The sequence below is a fragment of the Narcine bancroftii genome, chromosome 7 (genome assembly GCF_036971445.1).
Source record: "Narcine bancroftii isolate sNarBan1 chromosome 7, sNarBan1.hap1, whole genome shotgun sequence".
Classification (NCBI taxonomy): domain Eukaryota; kingdom Metazoa; phylum Chordata; class Chondrichthyes; order Torpediniformes; family Narcinidae; genus Narcine; species Narcine bancroftii.
This window is the reverse complement of record NC_091475.1, coordinates 210920395-210943401: the sequence shown is the minus strand read 5'-3', so window position 1 is coordinate 210943401 and position 23007 is coordinate 210920395. Positions and strand designations below refer to the sequence as shown.

At 47.6% G+C, this 23007-nt stretch overlaps 1 protein-coding gene across 6 annotated transcripts in view; it reads left to right on the top strand.

Moving 5' to 3' along the window:
• The window catches only part of LOC138739666 (cGMP-dependent 3',5'-cyclic phosphodiesterase), a 284647-nt gene that overhangs the window by 245216 nt on the left and 16424 nt on the right, over positions 1–23007 (top strand). For 5 of the 6 annotated variants that reach the window (XM_069892183.1, XM_069892180.1, XM_069892182.1 and 2 more), the window contains 5 exons: positions 1678–1800; positions 10261–10331; positions 15542–15664; positions 18626–18713; positions 21639–21686. In XM_069892183.1, the coding sequence (XP_069748284.1) occupies positions 1678–1800; positions 10261–10331; positions 15542–15664; positions 18626–18713; positions 21639–21686 (453 nt within the window). The remainder of the gene's footprint in view (positions 1–1677; positions 1801–10260; positions 10332–15541; positions 15665–18625; positions 18714–21638; positions 21687–23007) is intronic. The other variant, XM_069892181.1, reaches the window with a different exon arrangement.

Sequence of the window (23007 nt, the reverse complement as noted above, 5' to 3'; positions counted from 1 at the left end):
TGGGGTCAAGTTCAAAACACAACCATGCTGGAAAAACTCAGCAGGTCACACAACATCCACAGGGAGTCCAGGGTAACCAAGGTTTCAGGCCAGAGGCCTCCGTCAGGGTTGGAGCCAAAATCAGGCAGGTGTCTGAATAAAATTCTAGGGGGAGGGAGGGAAGTGAGAGGTGGTGAGGGAGGGAGGAAAGAGAGAGTGGGAGAGAGGGAGGGGAGGGAAGGGAGGTCTGGGACAGAGGGGCCTTCATTGCTGAGTGCCAAGGGCTAGGATGTGTCTATTTGGGAGCAGAAAAATTCCTCCATTTGCATTACATTGGGGTAGTGCAAGAGGTCACGCCCAGAGAAGTTGGAGAGCAAATGGCACAGAGCACTGGCGGATCAGGCAGGAACATCCTTGCAGAATGGTTTAGTAAAGATATTTTTGGTTTGGTAATGACATTTTGGTTTGGTAAGGATATTTTGGTTTTGTAAGAATATTTTGGTTTGGTAAGAATATTTCTGTTAAGTAAGGATATATTTTGGTTTGGTTCAGATAATTTGGTTTTGTAAGGATAATTTTGGTTTGGTTAGGTTATTGTGGTTTGGTAAGGTTATTTTTGGTCTGGTAAGGTTATTGTGGTTTGGTAAGGATATTTTTGTTTTGTAAGGATATTTTATATGATGTGGAGGTTAAAAAATGTTCAGGGACCTCATGGATCTGGCAAATTCCCTCAGAAGCTCAGATGGGGCTGGAGGCTGGAATATTTGGCCTGATCATTAACAATAATGAGTCGCACTACAGAGCAGAGGTGGAAAATCTTGTGATAAGGTGCAACCTGAATCTCAACGTGGACAGGACGAAGGAGATGATCGTGGACTTCAAGAGGACCAGGAATGGCCACCCTCCACTACACATCAACAGTTCTGTAGTAGAGAGAGCGGAGACCACCAAGTTCATTAGAGTTTATTTAACTAGTGACTTATTGTGGACACTCAACATCTCCTCACTTGTGAGGAAGGCACAACAGCGACTGCACTTCCTGAGAAGACTGGAGCGGGCAAGGTTACCAGCCACCCTCATGTCAACCTTCTACAGGAGCTCTCTCGAGAGTGTCCTGGCCAACTGCATCACCGTGTGGGTATGGTTGCTGCAGAGAAATGGATCGGAGGTCAATCCACAGGACCATAAGTGGCAGAGAGGATCACTGGAGTCTCCTTCTTCCCCACCATCGGTGTGATCTACTGGGATCGTTGTCTGACGAGGGCGCACAAAATCATTGAGGACCCCTTCCACCCTGCACACAGCTGCTCCCGTCAGGGAAGAGATATATGAGTATATATGCACCACCAGGCTGAGGAACAGCTTCTTCCCACGGGTAGCAAGAATTCTGACCGAACCAAAAGAACTGCTCACACTAACCTTCTGAGACTCTCATATCCATGAAACAATATTTATTTATTGATTTGTACAGATGAAATACTTGTCCTGTACATTATTTGGCTTTATGTGTGTTATATCTGGTTGTGTGTCTGCATGTTTTGCACCGAGGACTGGAAAATACTGCTTTGTCAGGTTGTACTTGTACAATCAGATGACAATAAACTTGACTTGAGGTTGAAGGGTTCCAGGGAATCGGGCACAACTGAGAGACTGACAGAGCTAACCGGGTGTTTCCTCTTTCTCTGGCATCTGGCGCAGGTCACGAACGAGGAGGTGATGAGACTGTTGAAGAACGGCATTCAGCCGGTGGTGGAACTGCATCCAGACTTTGCCAAGTTCACCTTCACCCCACGCTCTGTCCCATTGGAAAACACCACGATGGTGAGTCCTCCACCAGGGACGCGGTCCCCGTCACCTTATCTCACCGGCAATCCAGACGAGCAATCCAGAGATATGAGTTTGAATCCCACTTCCGCAGCTGCAGTGGAGTCGCACTGATGCAACAGGCCCTTCAGCTCAGTTAGCATTCTGGGCTAGTCTCATTCGGTCCTATCCTCCTTCCATAGAACATGACAGCACAGAAACTGGTCCCCTCAGCCCTTCTAGTCTGTGCCAAACCATATTTTTTGCCTAGTCCCACTGACCTGCACCCAGTTCATAGTTGTCCATACCTCTCCCAACCATGTTCCTGCCTAAATATTTTTGTAATATCTTTGATGTGTCCAGATGTACAGCTTCCTCTCGCAGCTCATCCCACACCTTCTGAATGAAAATAGGTTGCTCTTCAAACCCCTCCCCTCTCCATTGTTGGGTGGCCCAGTTGGTGTTGTGGTTAGCGCAATGCTGTCGGGACCTTGGTTCAAATCCCACACCGTCTGCAAGGTTCTGCCCATGTCTGCGTGGGCTTTCCTCAGGGGCTCTGGTTTCCTCCCACCCTTCTAAACGTACCGAGGGTTGTAGGTCAATTGGGTGTAATTGGGTGGCACAAGCTCATGGACCGGAAGGCCTATTACCATACTGTATAAGCTGCTTTTTAAAATTGCCTAAAATATTCTTTTTAGGCACACAGCTTGGCAACCTTTTGGCCCATGGGTCGTGTAACCCAATTACACCTATTTGACCTACAACTTGGTACATTTTTTGGAAGGTGGGAGGAAACCGGAGCACCTGGAGGAAACCCACGCAGACACGGAGAGAAGGGTTTCTATAAGTCTTCTTTGGCTTGGCTTCGCGGACGAAGATTTATGGAGGGAGTAAATGTCCACGTCAGTTGCAGGCTCGTTTGTGGCTGACAAGTCCGATGTGGGACAGGCAGACACGGTTGCAGCGGTTGCATGGGAAAATTGGTTGGTTGGGGTTGGGTGTTGGGTTTTTCCTCCTTTGCCTTTTGTCAGTGAGGTGGGCTCTGCGGTCTTCTTCAAAGGAGGTTGCTGCCCGCCGAACTGTGAGGCGCCAAGATGCACGGTTTGAGGCGATATCAGCCCACTGGCGGTGGTCAATGTGGCAGGCACCAAGAGATTTCTTTAGGCAGTCCTTGTACCTTTTCTTTGGTGCACCTCTGTCACGGTGGCCAGTGGAGAGCTCGCCATATAACACGATCTTGGGAAGGCGATGGTCCTCCACTCTGGAGACGTGACCCACCCAGCGCAGCTGGATCTTCAGCAGCGTGGACTCGATGCTGTCGACCTCTGCCATCTCGAGTACTTCGACGTTAGGGATGAAAGCGCTCCAATAAATGTTGAGGATGGAGCGGAGACAACGCTGGTGGAAGCGTTCTAGGAGCCGTAGGTAATGCCGGTAGAGGACCCATGATTCGGAGCCGAACAGGAGTGTGGGTATGACAACGGCTCTGTATACGCTAATCTTTGTGCGGTTTTTCAGTTGGTTGTTTTTCCAGACTCTTTTGTGTAGTCTTCCAAAGGCGCTATTTGCCTTGGCGAGTCTGTTGTTTATCTCGTTGTCGATCCTTGCATCTGATGAAATGGTGCAGCCGAGATAGGTAAACTGGTTGACCGTTTTGAATTTTGTGTGCCCGATGGAGATGTGGGGGGGCTGGTAGTCATGGTGGGGAGCTGGCTGATGGAGGACCTCAGTTTTCTTCAGGCTGACTTCCAGGCCAAACATTTTGGCAGTTTCCGCAAAACAGGATGTCAAGCGCTGAAGAGCTGGCTCTGAATTAAAAGTAAAAGATTAGTGAGAGATAAAATTGGACTCCTTGTAGATAGCGAGGGTCGGCTGAGTGAGAAGTCTGAGGAAATGGGGGAAATTTTGAATGATTTCTTTGCCTCGGTATTTACTAGGGAAAAAAATGTTGAACCAGTTGAAGTAAAGAAAAATAGTGGGGAGGTCATGAAGCATATAAGGATAACCAAGGAGGTAGTGATGGCTGTGTTAAAAAAGATAAAGGTGGATAAATCTCCCGGACCAGACAAAATATTCCCTAGGACACTCAGGGAGGCCTGTGGACAGATAGTGGGGCCATTAACAGAGATATTTAGGATGTCACTGGCCACGAGGGTGGTACCAAAGGATTGGAGGGTGGAGCATGTGGTTCCTCTGTTTAAGAAAGGGTCCAAATGCAAACCTGGGAATTATAGGCCTATAAGTCTGACGTCTGTGGTGGGCAAGTTGATGGAAAGTGTTCTGAGGGATGCTATTTACAAATTTTTGGAGGTACAGGGATTGATAGGGAGTAATCAGCATGGTTTTGTCAGGGTAGATCATGCTTGACAAACCTGATTGAGTTCTTTGAGGGGGTTACAAAAAAGGTTGATGAAGGGAAAGCTGTGGATGTTGTGTATTTGGACTTCAGTAAAGCTTTTGACAAAGTTCCCCACAGGAGGTTAGGAAAAAAGGTGGAGGCATTAGGTATAAATAAGGAGGTAGTGAAATGGATTCAGCAGTGGTTGGATGGGAGGTGTCAGAGAGTAGTGGTAGAAAATTGTTTGTCCAATTGGAGGCCGGTGACTAGTGGAGTTCCTCAGTAAATTGTTGGGACTCAGGGCTGATAAATCCCCAGGGCCTGATGGGCTGCATCCCAGGGTGCTTAAAGAAGTTGCTATGGAAATTGAGGAAGCACTGGTCGACATTTTCCAAAGTTCCATAGATTCGGGGGAGGTCCCTGAGGATTGGAGAGTGGCTGATGTGGTGCCGATTTTTAAGAAGGAAGGGATGGAGGGAGAAAACGGGAAATTATAGACCAGTCAGCCTGACGTCAGTGGTGGGGAAGATATTGGAATCTATCATAAAAAGAGAAATAGCAGAACACTTAGGCAGAAATAATAGTATAAGGGCTAGTCAGCATGGATTCCTTAAGGGTAAGTCATGCTTGACTAACCTTCTGGAATTTTTCGAGGATGTGACAAAGAGGGTGGACTTGGGAGAGCCAGTGGATGTGGTGTATTTGGACTTCCAGAAGGCCTTTGATAACGCACCGCACGGGAGACTAGTGGGCAAGATCAGGGAGCATGGTATTGGAGGTAAGGTGCTGACATGGATGGGAAATTGGTTAAGAAATAGGAAACAAAGGGTTGGAGTAAGCGGGTCTTTTTCAGGATGGCAGGATGTGACGAGTAAAGTGCCGCAGGGATCTGTATTGGGTCCTCAGTTGTTTGTAATTTATGTAAATGATTTGGATGAGGGGATTATTAATAACTTGAGCAAATTTGCAGATGACACGAAACTGGGTGGCGGTGTGGGGTGTGAGGAGGATGTCAGGAAAATGCAGAGGGACTTGGACAGGTTGGGGGTGTGGCCTGCTGAATGGAAGATGACGTTCAATGTGAGCAAATGTGAGGTTATCCATTTTGGGGGCAATAATAGGAAAGCTGAGTATTATTTAAATGGAGACAAGCTAGGGAGTGGGGAAGTGCAAATAGATCTGGGTGTATTAGTTCACCGGTCACTGAAGGCTAACATGCAGGTTCAGAAAGCTGTGAAGAAGGCTAATGGCATGTTGGCTTTCATAAAGAGGGGATTGGAGTGTAGGAACAGAGACGCCCTTCTGCAGTTGTACAGGGCCCTGGTGAGACCCCACCTGGAGTATTGCGTCCAGTTCTGGTCTCCAAACTTGAGGAAGGACATACTAGCTATAGAGGGTGTGCAGCGCAGATTTACAAGGTTAGTTCCAGGGATGGCGGGGTTGACATATGCTGAAAGGCTAGAAAAACTGGACTTGTATCGGATGGAGTTTAGAAGGATGAGGGGGGACATGATTGAGGTATACAAAATCATCAGGGGGATAGACAGGGTGAAGTCGGATTACTTGTTCCCAATGATGGGGGAGACGAGGACTAGAGGGCATAGTTTAAGAATACAGGGTAGGCCCTTTAGGACGGAGATGAGAAAACATTTTTTTACCCAGAGAAGTGTGAATCTGTGGAATGCTCTGCCACAGAGGGTGGTAGAGGCAGATTCGCTGATTATGTTCAAAAGAGAGTTAGATAAGACTCTAGTGGGCAAAGGAGTTAAGGGTTATGGGGATAAGGCTGGAAAGGGGTACTGATGGTAGTAATCAGCCATGATCTGTAAAATGGCGGTGCTGGCTCGACAGGCCGAAGGGCCTACTCCAGCTCCTATTGTCTATTGTCTATTGGTTTGGTCCTGGGTCCACTATTATTTGTTATATATATTAACGATCTGGAGTTAGGGGTGGAGAATTGGATAAGCAAGTTTGCGGATGACACAAAGATTGGTGGTGTTGTGGACAGTGAGGTAGATTATCGTAGATTAAAAGGTGATTTAGGAAGGCTGGAGGTGTGGGCTGAGAAATGGCTGATGGAATTTAATACAGATAAGTGTGAGGTGCTGCATTTTGGAAAGGCAAATTTAAATAGGTCATATACATTGAATGGTAGACAATTGAGGAGTGCAGAGCAACAAAGGGATTTAGGAGTTGTGGTAAATAGTACCCTCAAGGCTGATACTCAGGTAGATGGTGTGGTGAAGAAGGCATTTGGAATGTTGGCCTTCATAAATCGGAGAATTGAATTCAAGAGTAGGGAGGTTATGATGAAATTGTACAAGGCATTGGTGAGGCCAAATTTGGAGTACTGTGTACAGTTTTGGTCACCAAATTATAGGAAAGATAGAAACAAAATAGAGAGAGTGCAGAGAAGGTTCACGAAAATGTTGACAGGATTTCAGGGTCTGAGTTACAGGGAAAGGTTGTGCAGACTGGGGCTTTTTTCTCTGGAGCATAGAAGATTGAGAGGGGACTTGATAGAGGTGTTTAAGATTTTAACAGGGACAGACAGAGTAAATGTGGATAGGCTTTTTCAATTAAGAAAGGGGGAGATTCAAACTAGAGGGCATGGTTTAAGATTGAAGGGGGAAAATTATAAGGGGAACATGAGGGGAAATTTCTTTATGCAGAGGGTGGTGGGGATGTGGAATGAGCTTCTGGCAGACGTGGTCGAGGCGGGATCATTGGTTACATTTAAGGAAAGACTGGATAGTTACATGGAGAGGAGAGGACTGGAGGGGTATGGACCGGGTGCTGGTCAGTGGGACTAGGAGGGTGGGGATTTGCTACGGCATGGACAAGTAGGGCCAAACTGGCCTGTTCTGTGCTGTAAGTGGTTATATGGTTATATGGTTAACATACAAACTCCTCACAGACAGTGCGGGATTAGAACCCGGGTCGCTGGCGCTGTAACAGTATCGTGCTAACCTCGACGCCAACCACATTCTAGAACCAAGTTGTCCAATTTTTAATTGCCTGGATTTGGCCCATATCCCGCTAAATCTTTCCTACCTGTGGAGACAACACAGGTTCTCGCTGCTGCCATCAGGAAAGAGGTCTCGGTGTCACAAGACTCGCAACAGCAGGTTCAGGAACAGCTGCTCCCCCTCCACCATCAGACTCCCCAACGACAAACTCATTGAAGGACATTAATTATTACTGAATATTTATTTCCTGTTTTGGCACAGTCAGTGTGTTTAAACTCCAATGTTTAAAATAGGCCCACTCCACAATTTGAAAGAACCTACTCCATGTTTTGCCATTAATCTTCCACATTTTGAACTCAATGTACTCACTCATAATCCAGTCCGGGTTTTACAAAAGTCCTCTCTGCCTTTGGCAGAATTTTCTCCAGGCCCAGCCTTGCAATTAATTAACTGGCAATTGAGCCACTGCAGTTCCTGAAATTCTGTAGTGCTGAGACTAATTCTGGTTTCCTCAGCCAGCTAATCGAATCTACTGCATCCAGACACTGCAATCCAGAGCGACAGGTGGCCTGCTAGGGGAACTCAGTAGGTCGAGCAGTGATGGTCTCCCCATGGAGGCCGCTCGGCCTGCCGAGGTTCCTGCAGCAGGCCGCTTTCCGCTCCTTCGTCCGCTGTAGAGGGTGTGGATTCCCCTGCAGTGAAGAGACCAAACCCCAGATCACCCCATCAGCTGCCACTTTTCCTCCGCGGCCCCTGTCCCAGAATTGAATTTTAATTTAGGCGCACAGCTCGGTAACAGGTCCACCGGCCCACGCCGCCCAATTCCACCCCGTTGACCAACAGCCCCTGTGCATTTTTGAAGAGTGAGGGGGGGCGAACCGGAGCCCTCGGAGGAAACCCATGCAGATATGAAGAGGACATACAGCCAGTACCGGATTCAAACCCAGGTCACTGGTGCTGTTACAGCGTTGCACAACCCGCTACTCTAACTGTGTCACTCCAAGAATAAGAACATAAGAAACACAAGCAGGAGACGGCCATCCGGCCTGTCGAGCCTGCTCCGCCATTCAATGGCTGATCTGATGATGGGCTCATCTCCACCCACCTGCCTTCCCCCATATCCCTTAATTCCCCAACTATGTAAAAATCTACCCAAATTGGTCTTAAATATATTTACTGAGGTCGCCCCTACTGCTTCAATGGGGAGTAAATTCCACAGATTCACCCCCTCTGGGAAAACCAGTTCCTCTCATCTCCGTCCTAAATCTACTGGCCTGACTCCTGAGGCTGTGTCCCCTAGTTCTACCTTCATCTTAGCTAGGCTTTTCCACTCTGATCTATCCAGTGGTGGCCTCCTGTATTGAAGTTTTGAGACATGGTGCAGGAACATGAACAGAAACAGGCCCACGCGGTCCAGATTGAACCGTATCAGTATGGGAGTTCACAATTGTTTTCAATTTAAATTTGAATTTTAAATTTCGACATACAGCACGGTAATCGGCCCTTCTAGCCCTTGAGCCCATGCCGCGCTGTAAGTCAAAATTTTAAATTCAAATTTAAATTGAAAACAATACACCCAATTAACCTACAATTCCTGTTGATTTTTTATGGGGTGGGAGGAAACCGGAGCACCTGGAGAAAACCTAGAACCGTGGAACACCACGCAGGAACAGGCCCCTTCGGCCCTTCTAGTCTGTGCTGAATTATTATTCTGCCTAGTCCCATTGACCTGCACCCAGTCCATCACCCTCCATACCCCTCCTATCCATGTATCTATCCAAATTCTTCTTAAATGGCAAAATTGAGCCTACTTCAGCTGGCAGCTCATTCCACACCCCCACCACTCTCTGTGTGAAGAAGTTACCCCTAAACTGGTGGTTCTCAACCTTTTTCTTTCCATTCACATAATCACTCTGGCATCGGTGCTCTGTGATTAGGAAGGGATTTCTTAAGGTGGGATGTGGGTGGAAAGAAAAAGGTTGAAAACCACTGTTTTAATTTTACCTTATTGACTCGTTATGTGTACTGTTTCAGAACTCCAAAGGAAATGGGCCAATGACCATTTTTCTCAAGCAAAATATTTCAATAACAATTAGGTCTAGAGCAGTGATTCTCAATCTTCCCTTCCCACCCACATCCCACCTTAAGCAACCCCTTACTAATCACAGAGCATCGATGGCGTAAGGATTAGTTAAATTGGGATGTGAGTGGGAAGAAAAAGGTTGAAAACCACCTAGACTTTTCCCATTTCATCGTTAACCCATGTCCTCTGATTTGCATCTCACCTAGAAAAAGCCGACACACATTTACTCTGTCCATCCCCCCTCATAATTTTAAATGTTTCTATCAAATCTCATTCTTCTACGCTCCAGGGAATAAAGTCCTAACCTGTTTAACCTTTCCCTATAACTCAGTTCCTGAAGTCTGGGAAACATCCTAATAAATTTTCTCTGCCCTCTTTCTATCTTATATCTTTCCTGTAGTTCGGTGACCAAAACTGCACACAATTCCCTCAAATTTGGCCTCACCAATGTCTTATACAACTTTACCATAACATCCCAACTTCTGTACTCAATACTTTGATTTATGAAGGCCAAGATGCCAAAAGTTTTCTCTACAGACCTATCTGTTCTACTGCATTCTGCAGGGCCTTATCGTTACACAGGGAGGACGTACAAACTCTCTACAGGCAGAAACACCCAAACGTGTTGGAGAAACTCAGCAGATCATGCAGTGTCCACAGGGAGTGAAGGATAACCCACATTTGGAGTCTGGGCTCTTCATCAAGAGCTGAACAAGTACAGACTGGCACCTAAATAAAAGGTTGGGGGGGAGCAGAGGGGGGAAGGGGCAGGGGGAAGAGTACAGACTAACAGGTCGTGGGGTATTCAGGTGCCTACCTGCTTTTACTCACACCTTAACAAAGGGCCCAGGCCTGAAACGTTGGTTCCCCTTTACTTCCCCTTTACGCTCCATGACCTGCTGAGTTTTTCCAGCACCTTTGTGTACAGCGCTTGACCCCAGTGTCTGCCGAGTTTCCTGTTTAACTCCTAATGGGCAGCGGCGGATTCAAACCCGGATCACCAGCGTTGTAATAGCATCACACTAACCGTGACAAGCTCCTTGCCAATTTTCATGGTTAATAATTTGGAGCCCTTCCTCTGATTCCAGGCGGTCCTCAGTATGGCTCAGGACATGGGTTTCACCACCAACTACAAGATCGATGTGAGGACGCTTGCAAGGTAGGTCTTTTTCTTTGTCGAGGACCGTGCGGGAGGGAGGAACCGGCTCGATGTTGGACGAGCTGCAGTGCAGTAACAGGCCCTTCAGCCTCATGATCCCATGCTGCCCAAAAGCACCAATTGACCGATAGCCCTGGTATGTTTTGAACGGTGGGAGGAAACCAGAGCCCCTGGGGAAAACCCATGCAGACACGGAGAGAACGTACCTACTCCTTACAGAGTAACCTGGGTCACCTAGACTTTTCCCCTTTCACCGTTCCCACATCCTCTGATTTGCATCTCACCTAGAAAAATCCGACACACATTCACTCTGTCCATCCCCCCCTCATAATTTTAAATGCCTCTATCAAATCTCTGTGATAACGTGTGATAACGTTGCGCTGACCACTACACTAAACGTGCTTTTGATGCCCTGAAGAGATCATTTTAAATTTAAATTAAATTGAGTGTAGATATATGGCAGAGTAACGGGTCTTTTGGGCCCACGAGCCTGTGCTGTCCTATTACAAACCAAACCAGACCAGCAGCAACAGTAATTCACTAAGTCACTGGTATCTTCAAAACAATAATTTTTATTATTAAATATTAATATCATAGCACTTAACCCCGCTCTGTGTGTGTGTGTGTGTGTGTGTGTGTGTGTGTGTGTGTGTGTGTGAGTGAGTGGTGGGGAAGGGGGCAAAACCCAAACCATTACTGTTTAAGCTTGATTTGAGAGAAGATTTTAAAGTTCAGTCTCGGAAAGTTTTTGCGTTGAAACTCAAAGTCTTTACTGTTGTTCAAAAGCAGTTTTGGAGTAAAAGTGAAGCATCAGAATTCTTCAAATTGCTGCTCAAAAGCAAATGTGAATTATTTGGAAACATCAAGTCATCAGGACCTCCTTGTAGAGTTGTTTTTCAGAGCAATGTTTCTTCATACGAGTGATTTTTTCCACTCTTGTCTGGAGGTTTCAGAATCTGTGTTCCACACGATAAATCTCCTCCAGTGAAGTGGCTATTTTCTTCCATGATGATTTCACAAATCCAGACAAGGTGACCGTTTTCAGACGCAAGATTAATTTTGATTTCTAAATGAAAGGTGACCATTTCAAATTGACACAACGAGACTGTCCTCTCTCTCTTAAAGAGATGGTCGGAAGAGGTTATTTTCTTCAGAACCACTTCTTCGGTGTTCCTCTTTTTCATAAGGAGAACATAAGCAGCTCTTTGTCACTGCATCTCAATCCTGTCTTACTTACAGGGTGGCCGGGCGTCTTCTGCTTCAGTTTGAAATTAGTTCCATAATATTCACAAATGCTTTCTGTCTTGAAGTATCTTTACCACATGACATGACATCATTCCTGTCTTGAAGTTTCATTCAAAGTTACTTTACGTTAGCAGAAACCTGATAGCCCGAATGCACCCCTTTCACACTTGCAAGTGATCCCTGGAATTAACGGTCATTCGGCCTTTCAAGTGTCCAGTGTGAAAGCAAAAACTTCTCAATGCTGGCATCAGATGAGAGATAGACAGCCTCGACCCCTATTGCAATCCCCGGCATCTGCATTCCAATCAGGCAAGTGTGAAACAGGTAATTGAATTGTGGGATAGAAATGTCCCAAGTTTTTGCGTGAGTGCAGGAACATGAAGGAAGAAAAGATTAAAATGAAGGTATAAATTTTGCCATGGGAAAGTCGCAGCTGGAGTGAGAGAGAGAGAGAGAGAGGAAATAAATAGCAATAGCGGACAATTTTTAAACAGCAGGGGAAAGTTGGTAGCGCTATTGTGAACAATTTATAAACCGTGCAAAAAAAAAAATGGCAGTCCTGACTTCCCAGAACATCGTGCAAAGAAACCCTTCCATGAATGCTTCATGCAAGCATCCGGTCATACAACCCTTTCTCTGCCACATGGCATTCTGGGAGGGCAGGTCTGCCATCACTTTTTACCCATGGTATTTATAAATTGTACACGATAGCATTATCAACGTTCCCACACTGTACAAATTGTGTGCGATAGCGCTACCATCTTTCCCACCCTGTTTAAAAATTGTCCGTTATTGCTATTTATTGCTGGCACATTTCCACGGTCCCTTATAAAGTTTTATATAGGTCGGCACAACAACAGGGGCTGAAGGGCTCATACTGTGCTGTACATAAAGCTTAATTATGCTATAATTAGGCATGATTAATTTTGTTCAAATATAAGATCATAATACATTGATCAGGATTTAGGACAGGTCCACCATCGCTCGATGTGTTATGACGTCAACGGTAGAAGGTAGAACAGTCCTAACCCCAGGGTTGGCTCCTTGCCAACGTGTGAAAATGCTCACTGTCCCAGTTAGGAGTGGTCTAGTGAGAAAACACGAATCCCCATTCCTATCCTGGGACACTGAACGGCCGATTTAGTGGGACACAAGTGTGAAAGGGGATATTATCTGATCCCAAAAGCTAAACTCAGGACCGGTCAGTAGTTGGAACACCAGGTGCTGCAGGTTTCTGCGAGGGGCACTGGACAAAGTGGCAACTCTCTGTTTGCCTTACAGTCAACAAAAAGTTAAAGAATTTCATGTCTGTTACAGCCTAAATGTAGTATTACATAACAATAATGGAATCTTTACCTTTACATGTATATACTAAAAGCATCTCTTCTAGATGTTTGAGTGGATCAGACTCCAAATTGTCTGTTAACCAGCCAGCAGAATGGCTGTGGGTGTAAACAGATGTTTCTGAACAAATGCCCATTGTTACAGCAATTGAATGAAGTACTCAATTCTAATTTTTATTGCTGTTTTTCCAGATGCTTCAAATCTGAAAATGGCTTGTCATCTGCCATCTCAAAGAATTACGTGTGACCCCCTATCCAACCCACAAAATCACTTCACGAAGACAATATATATATACTATGTTTTAACTTTAAAGATTAATATTAGCACAAATCCATCATGCCTAATTACACCTAATCGATTACATCCATAGAACCATAGAACACCACAGCACAGAAAACAGGCCATTCGGCCCTGCTAGTCTGTGCTGACCAGTGTTCAGATAGTCCCAATAACTGCTCCCATTCCATAACTCTCCAGACCTCTCCCATTCATGTATCTATCCAATTTATCCTTAAAACTCAAGATCGAGTCCACACCCACCACATCAGATGGAAGCTTGTTCCACACTCCCACCAGTCTCTGAGTGAAGATGGTCCCCCTAAACCTTTCCCCTTTCACCCTAAAGCCATGTCATCTCATATTTATCTCTCCCAATAGAAGTTGGAAGAGCCTACTTGCATTTACTCTGTCTGTACCCCTTATAATTTTGTAAACTTCTATCAATTCTCCCCTTCGTTACGGAACATTTTTTGAAGGGCGGGAGGAAACCGGAGCCCCTGGAGGAAACCCATGAAGACTGGAGGAGAATGTAAAAACGCCTTACAGACAGCACCAGATTTGAACATGAGTTGCTGGCGCTGTAACAACCTTGCGCTAAATACTAACCAGGCCATCCATTTTTGGTTTCTTTTTTCTTGTCCCTGTGATTCTTTTGACAGCAGCTGTCTCTATGGCATCTGGTGCTCCCGTTGTGGCCTCCCCTACATCAGAGAGACTGGACGCAGACATCACTTCATTGATCACCTTGGCAATGTTCGCCACAATAGCGTCGATCTCCTTGTGGTCACCCATTTCAATTCCCGTCCCAATCCCTTGCTGAAATGTCTATTCATGATCTCATGCACTGCCAGATTGAGACCACCCGCATCTTCCATCTGGGCCCTATCAGTAACATCGACTTCTCTGGTTTCCATTAGCCACCCCACTGTCTCTCCCCTTCCCCTTTCTTTGTCTCCTCTCATCCAGCTCTGTCTCTCTCCGTCTCTCTCTCTCTCTCTCTTCATGTCTCTCTCTCTCTCTCTGTCTGTCTGTCTCTGCCATTGGACCCTACTAACGACCTAGGCTGGGCCACCAGCTCTATAAAGGTGCCATGTGCTCTCTGCTCTCTCTCTTTTGCTGTGTTTTAAATAGGGTTGGGAGCATTGATTATGGTCCGTAAATAACATAGAGCCGTCCCTGCACAGAGTCAAGGGGAGGTAGGCATCATATTGACTTTTCCCTTGCTTGTTTGCGTGTGTGTGTGTATATTGTTTGTTCCCACCTTTGTTATTAGTTGTCTGCGTGTGTTTAATCACTTACCAATCCCACGATCGCTAATAAACTGTACGCATTGTTTCATTGCCGCTACCTTTTACCCACGACAGCTGTAAATTGTGTGCATGTGTGCGCGTGTGTCTGCATGTTTGTGTGTGTGTATATACACTGCATCGAATCGACGCTGCTGAAGATCCAACTGCGCTGGGTAGGTCACGACTGTAGAATGGAGGACCATCGCCTTCCCAAGATCGTGTTATATGGCGAGCTCTCCACTGGCCACCGTGACAGAGGTGCACCAAAGAAGAGGTACAAGGACTGCTTAAAGAAATCTCTTGGTGCCTGCCACATTGACCACCGCCAGTGGGCTGATCCCACCTCCAACCGTGCATCTTGGCACCTCACAGTTCAGCGGGCAGCAACCTCCTTTGAAGAAGACCGCAGAGCCCACCTCACTGACAAAAGACAAAGGAGGAAAAACCCAACACCCATACCCAACCAACCAATTTTCCCTTGCAACCACTGCAACCGTGTCTGCCTGTCTCGCATCAGACTTGTCAGCCACAAACAAGACTGCAGCTGACGTGGACATTACATCTCCATAAATCTTCGTCCGCGAATCCAAGCCAAAGAAGAAGAAGAAGAAGATATACACTGCATCTGTTACCATTTCCCACACTTGCCTTCTGTTAATAAAATCCTTCCCTACCAAAACTGTGTCCTGATTCCTTGCCTTTGAGACCTAACAAACCTGTATCCTCACTCAAAACAGACCCCCAAGATCACAGTTGACGTAACAGTTAGCGCAACCCTGTTACAGCACCAATGACTGGGACAAGTGTTCGAATCCCTCGCTGTCTGTGTTCTCTGGGTTTTCCCCGGGTGCTCTGGTTTCCTCCCACTATTCGAAATGTACCTGGGGTGTACATTAATGGGGTGTAATTGGGTGGCACGAACTGATGGGCCAAATGGCCTGTTACTGGGCTGTAGGTCTAAATTTTAAAATTTAAAATAAATCTGTTTGTAAGGTAAATTTTAGAAGGTGGACGATAGAGTGTGGGCCCTTGCTGACAGCCTTGTTCACACAGGTTCTGTATGATGGTGCAGAGGGGTTACAGGGACCCTCCTTACCACAACTGGACACACGCCTTCTCCGTAACACACTTCTGTTACCTTCTCTACCGGAACCTGCAGCTACTGGACCTGCTGTTGTAAGTATGCGGGGCCGCCAAAGGTGATGCGACCTGGAGCAGGAGGTCTCCCAGCACCAGAGTCCCTGGTTCGATCCACACCCCCCCAGCGCTGTTTGTGTGGAGTTTGCATGCTATCCCTGTCACCCGGCTGCTCCGGTTTCCCCCAATGTCCCGAATATTCATGATCGAGATCCAATTTATTCTCCCTGTTACGACACACAAAGACGAGCCAGTTGCCCCAGCACCACATCGAGAAGAGAAAGAGAAGCAGAAGAAAGTCCCTTCAGAAACACCGAGTGGATCCTGCCACCCCCTCCGATGTCCCCGCCTCCTGCGCTCCCACCACTTCTGCAGCCTCACGGTCTCCTGTCCGGTCCAGCGGTGACCCCGAGCTCCTAGTCTCCCTCCTCCGTCCCCGGTTCCCAAAGTCCCACCCTCTCCTCCCAATACGGTCAAGGAGCTGTCAATGCCCGAGGCCCTCAGGAGCTCCTTGGTCAGCACCCTCACGGATCCCAGTCCCTGGTCCCCATGAGCCGGTCTCCAGCAGCCCACAGCCCAGTGCGAGTCTTTCATTTTCCGAGCCTTCCTCTAGTCCACTGTCTCCCTACCCTGTAGGTTCCTCAGGATTCTCCTACTCGCAAAGGTTGGTGTTCTGCTCTGGTGCCCTGCACTGGTCTGCTGCTCCCCAGAACCCACAACCCTCCTCTGGGCTGCTGAGAGTGGAATGTTGGGGGGGGGGGGGGTAATTACACCCTGCTGGAGGTGAGGAAATAGTGGGGAGAGTTGATTGTGACTATATATCGCATAGAATGGGATCAGCGTAAATGGGTTAGCATGGAATAATAGGCCAAAGGGCCTCTGTAAAGCATCAGTCTAGAAGGAGTGGGGGGGAGGGAAGAGACCTTTGCAGGAAGGGCAGAGAATAGAGAAGGGACATTAGCAGCAGGAAGGTAGGGGAAGCCACTGGGGTGGAAGGAAGCAGATGAGATAGGAAGGTTGGGGTGGTCAGGAGTGGGAGGGGGCAGTGGGCAGTGAGGGGGCAGATGGGATGGGGAAGAAATGGGAATGTTAATGGAATGAGGAGACAACCTTTGAGGAACTGAGTTACAGGGAAAGGTTAAACAGGTTAGGACTTTATTCCCTAGAGCGCTGAAGAATGAGGGGAGATTTGATGGAGGTATTTAAAATTGGGGAGATAGAGTAAATGTAGATCGGCTTTTTCCACTGAGGTGAGATGAGATACAAACCAGAGGACATGGGGTAAGGATGAAAGGGGAGAAATTTAGGGGGTGGGAGTTTAGGGAGCTGCCAGCTGAAGTGCTGAATGGGGGCTGAATTTTAACATTTAAGAATTTGGACAGGAGGGGTATGAAGGGCTATGGACTGGGTGCTGGTCAGTGGGACTAGGCAGAAGAAAATGGTTCAGCCCAGACTAGAAGGGCCGAAGGGGCCTGTTTCTATATTGTAATGTTCTATGGTTTCTATGATTACTGGGAATGGAAAATGTGGGATTTAGATGGAGGGGGGAGGTGTTTGAGGGAATGGTGGTGGAGAAGAGGTGAGGCAGAGTGGTGGGGTTAGGGTGAGGGGAGGTAAGCAGGTGTCTGGCGATCAGTGTGTCAGGTTGTCTGCATCATGGGCTTGGAGGGCACAGCCAGAGCATTGAGTCACAAGGGCTCAGCCAATCGTTGCAAAGCAGGATGACGGCTTTCCTCAAATTAGCACGCAGCCTAGCTGTCTCGGGTTTGTCCAGCATTATGGGGGCTGAGTGGTGGAGATGGCTGTGTCACTGAGCTTGTGCTACGGAGCCTGGAGAAGGTCCAGAGATCTCCTCAAACCCCAAAAGCCCCCTTTCCCTGTCCCAGGAATTAATGGGGAATTTCCTGGGGCAGGGTCCGAATGCTGGTGTCAAATGACATCATTTCACGCCGGGTATTAACCTTCTCTACCCCTACTCGTATCCCTGGCCCTTGCTGACGCCAGCGTGCTGATCAAACCAGTGGAAAAGGGACAGCAGAAATTCATCCGTTTCCGGTTGGTGGTCAAACAGTCCGATCCCCAGGGATGAATGTGTTCAGGGAAAAGGAATTAGTGTCCCGGTTAAAGGTGGCCCAGTGAAAACGGCACAAAGGGCTTCCTATCCTGGGACCACGCACGGCCAATTAACTAGGATGCCAGTGGAAAAGGGGCTAACGTGAAAGCTTGGATCTCACAACCTGGAATAGCAATCTCATTCCAGTAATGGTGGTCATTAGCCCCTTTTCCACTGGTGTCCCAGTTTAATTGGCCGTACAGGGTCCTGGGATAGGAAGCCCTTGGTGCTGTTTCCACTGGACCACTGTTAACCTGGACACTGACTGCTTTTCCACTGAACACAGCCCATCCCCGGAGATTGGGGAGTTGACCTGCGAATTGAATGGATGGAAGTTGTCCTTTTTCCACTCATTTAATTGGCACGCTAGCATGAGTAGCAATCGAGGCCGTCAATCCCTGACATGAAATGACATCATTTGACACCAGCAAGCTGTTTTCCCCTTCCACTGGACCCTGTCCCGGTTATTTCCCCATTAATTCCTGGGACAAGGTATCAGTGGAAAAGGGGCTATTGACTCACCACAGGGAAGAAATTGGGAATGGTTGGAGCCCATGGGAAGGGAAGGGGTCTGTTGGTGCGAGGTGGGCAGGGCTGGGGTCATTCGGAGAGTGGACGGGGCGGGAAGGGTGGTTCTGTGGGATCCATGGGGAGCATGGAGGTGGGGGTGAATGGGGAGGGATGGGGTCAGTGGGATCCACAGGGATTGTAGAGTTGGGTGTGAATGGGAAGGGGTAGGGTTCATTGGGAGTGTGGACAGAGTGGAATGGGAAGGACTTTGTACATCAGCTGTTTCCCTGGTGCCTGGACATCTGGGGGGAGGGGGTTCCCTGGCAGTCCGGACAATCTGTTCTTCTGCCACACTCACCCTCTTTTTCCTTTGGCAGTGACCTTGAAATCCTTGCTCTGTTCGTCTCCTGTATGTGCCACGATCTTGATCACCGAGGGACCAACAACTCCTTCCAAGTGGCATCGGTGAGCATAGGGGCCTGGAACAGGGATGGCGCCAGGGTGGAGATCACACCAAGGGGAAGACTAACTTCTTTTCAATGGGCAATGTGGTTTCTAGTCCATCACCAATAGGAAGGCAGTGTTAGGGAACATAACCAATAGGAAGGGTGGTGTTGGGGACCATCACCAATGGGAAGGGTGGTGTTGGGGACCATCACCAATGGGAAGGGTGGAGTTGGGGACCATCACCAATGGGAAGGGTGGTGTTGGGGACCATCACCAATGGGAAGGGTGATGTTGGGGACCATCACCAATGGGAAGGGTGATGTTGGGGACCATCACCAATGGGAAGGGTGGTGTTGGGGACCATCACCAATGTGGAGGGTGGTGTTGGGGACCATCACCAATGTGGAGGGTGGTGTTGGGGACCATCATCAATGGGGAAAGTGGAGTTGGGGACCATCACTAATGGGGAGGGTGGAGTTGGTAACCATCACCAATGGGTTGGGTGGAGTTGGGGACCATCACCATTAGGGAGGGTGGTGTTGGGGGCCATCACCAATGGGGAGGGTGGTGTTGGGGACCATAGCCAATGGGAGAGCAGTGTTGGAAACCATCATCAATTAACTCTTCCTGATCTGTTTCCCCATCGGGAGATGTGAACACCTCTCCATTGAAGCAGAGCAAGATCCCACAGGCAAAGCAAGAGAGGCGAGGCAGCAGCCAGTTTCCATCTGGTAGTGTAGTGTCCCATTGCACTGGAGTATCATCAGGGTACCCTCTCTCAGCGTGCTCCTTCTAGAGTTGGGAGTCTGCCCCTCTGGGACACAACCCCTCCCTCCACCCCTACACACCCCCTCCCTCTGCCCCTACACACAGATTGTGCTGTCCACAAATCCCACTGCAATGAACACCCCCCTTGCCCCTCCTAATACTTTTTCCCCCTCTCAAAAAGAAGGGCATTTTGAGCAGGGAGACACCACCACCTGCAGAATCCCCTCTAGCTCACTCGCAGTCCTGACCTGGAAATCCACTGCCGGTCCACCATTGTAACTCTGAACCACAGGGTCCTCTCCCCACCATCATCGGTCAGACATCCTTCATTTCACTATAACCATAAAACCATATAACAATTTACAGTACGGAAACAGGCCATATCGGCCCTTCTAGTTCACAATGATTTACGTCAAACTCCACTAGTCCCACCTACCCGCTCTCTGCCCATAACCCTCCAACCCCCTCACATCCATGTACTCATCCAACCTCCTCTTAAATGACAGAGTTGACCCTGTCAATTGACAAGTCAATCGATTGACAAGTCAATTGCCCCTAAAGCTCCCAAATTGGTTTGATCCCGGATGATTCCCCCAAATTATGTTACAAGATCAAACCAGCAACCACAAAGAAGGCAGATCACACAGGGGTAAAGATGAACAATGACTTTATTAACAAAAATATTCACCTTCAAACTTTAATTCAAAATCCCCCCTTTTATAATGATGCCCATTGGTTTCTATGCAAATCTCTATAACAGTGTAAAACTAATAAATTCCCCAGACTAAATATAACATATGTAATTAAAGTCTAAGTTATATTTCTAACCAGCCCACAGAAAAAAATTAGACACAAAAAAAAACACAAAACACACAAGACTTACAAAACTTCGACCTCAACCGAAGCAAAGATCATAAACAAAGTTCAGTTTGTTTGGTAAACTGAAGCCAAAAGATCTTTGAGAGAGAGAGAGAGAGAGAGAGAGAGAGAGAGAGCACAAAATTCGAAGTTGTTTTCTTGTGTTGTTTGCAGAGAGAGGAACAACTGGCTTGGCCCGGATCCATCTGGCTGCTTCGGAATGTTCATCCTTTTTGAAATCCCAACATCCTAAACTGTCCTCCAGACCATGACTCCTGCTCTGGGCCTCCTTCCACTCCACAGCACCACCTAGTGGTGGTTTATCGTCCAAGTCCAGAAATTTTTAGATCATCTGCTCACACTCAGTACGTCTCCCACTCTCTCAGCAGTCCACCTTCACCTTGGCTCTCTAAGGCAAATTGTCACTTTTAACATAAAATCACTCAGCACATAGGCCAATACACAACACAACTCTGTAACACCCTCCAATCCCCTCACATCCATGTACTCATCTAATCTCCTCTTAAATGACAGAATTGACCCTGCTGCAGCTACCTCTTCTGGAAGGTCATTCCACTCAGCCATCACTCTCTGAGTGAAGAAGCATCATCTTATATTGCTCCTAAAGTTTTGCCCCCAACCCTTAACTTATGACCCCTCGTTCCAATCTCTCCTACCCTCAGGGGAAATAGCCTATTCACATCTACTTTATGTATTCCCTTCATAATTGTAAATACTTTCATCAAATCTCCTCTCAACCTTCTACGCTCCAATGAATAAAGACCCCGTCTACTCAATCTTTCTCCGTATTCTAGATACTGCAATCCAGGCAACATTTGAGTAAATCTTCTCTGCACCCTCTCTACCTTATTTATATCCTTCCTATAATTTGGAGACCAGAACTGCCCACAATATTCCAAACTTGGCCTCACCGATGCCTTAAACAGTCTCAACATGACCTCCCAGCTCCTATATTTAATGCTATGATTTATAAAGGCCAGCCTACCAAAAGCTTTCTTCACCACCCTATCTACATGGGAATCCACCTTCAAGGAACACTGAACCGTTATTCCAAGGTCCCTCATTTCCTCAATCCCCTCCCCTTCACCGTATACGTCCTGTTTTGGTTATTCTTCCCAAAATGATGATCTAAGGGTTTAACACCACCCCCCCCCCCCCCACCCAGCTCCCTACCTTCTCAAGGGCAGTGAGCCCCACATGGCTTATTGTGCATTAACGGCTGGTTTATAACTAATTCTGCGGGTGGATTGTGTGGATCTCCCCATTAACTGGAATGTGTCTGGTCTGATTCCACAGAAGTCCGTGTTGGCTGCTCTATACAGCTCTGAGGGGTCCGTGATGGAGGTACTGGAACATTGCCCCGAACCTACCCCCATTAACTGGCACAGACATTTCCCCCCCTCCGACCCCATTCCTGGCTAGGAATCTCGGGATAGGAGCAGGTCAAAAACCTGGTGGAGAGGTCCAGATTGAAGCATTTTGGGTGGGGCGGGGGCAATGTTGTCCGGGATATCTTCAGTGGGTCAGGCAGGATCTATGAGAGGGAGCACTCATACCCCACCATAAGTAATCCTTCCACCATCGGTGCTCTGTGATCAGTAAGGGATTGCTTAAGGTGGGATGTGAGTGGGGAGGGAAGCTTGAGAATCACTGCTCTAGACCCAATTGTTTCTGAAATATTTTGCTTGAGAAAAATAACGAGTCAATGAGGGATGATTAAAACAGGGGTTTTCAAGCTTTTTCTTTCCACCCACATCCCACCTTAAGCAATCCCTAACAAATCACAGAGCTCTGTTGGCATAGGGATTACTTAAAGTGGGATGTGAGTGGAAAGGAGAAGGTTGAGAACCACTAGGTTAGATGGTTGTGGAGGAGATTGTCATAGGTCGGCACAACATTGTGGGCTGAAGGGCCTGTACTCTGTTTCATCTCCTCGTCAGCACTATTGATGCGGACCAACCGGGGAGCGAGCTCTGTGCCCCCCTGCCCACCCCCCCCCCCCTCCAAACTCCGGAAGCTTACCACCAACTCTGCTCTCTTTGCCCATCTCCTTCACGTTCCGAAGGCCTGGAATATTCATTCAGAAACATGAGTCAGGGCCAGGCCTGGCACTCCCAATGACCTGCACAAAGCCGGGGGCAGGAAGGAAGGGGAGCGCAGGGAGCAGGCTTGCCTGATGAAGCCGTAGCGGCATCCTGGGCAGCGCTGCCATCCATTGGGCCTATGGGGAACTGCGGGGGCCTGGTTCATGGGGTAAAACCACAAACCATGCCTTGATAAAGGGCTCAAGCCTGTATAAAGGATGCTGTTTGACCTGCTGAGTTTCTCCAGCGTTGAGTTTTTGCTTCGACCCGGCGTCTGCAGACTTCCCTGTTTTACTTCTTTCAAAATGCTGGAGGGAACTTGGCTGGTCTCGCAGTCTCCATAGGAAGTAAAGATATATTACCAGCGTTTCGAGCCAGGACCCTTCCTCAAGGTTTGCTTGCTCCTTGGCGAAAGGCTCAAGCCCAAAACGTCGGTAATATATCTTTACCTCCTATGGATGTGGATGAGTTCATCCAGAATTTCTGGGTGGGCTCAGAGGGGGTTCACAAGGATGATTCTGAGAATGAAAGGGTTATCACATGAGGAGCGTTTGATGGTTCTTGGCCTGTACTCATTAGAA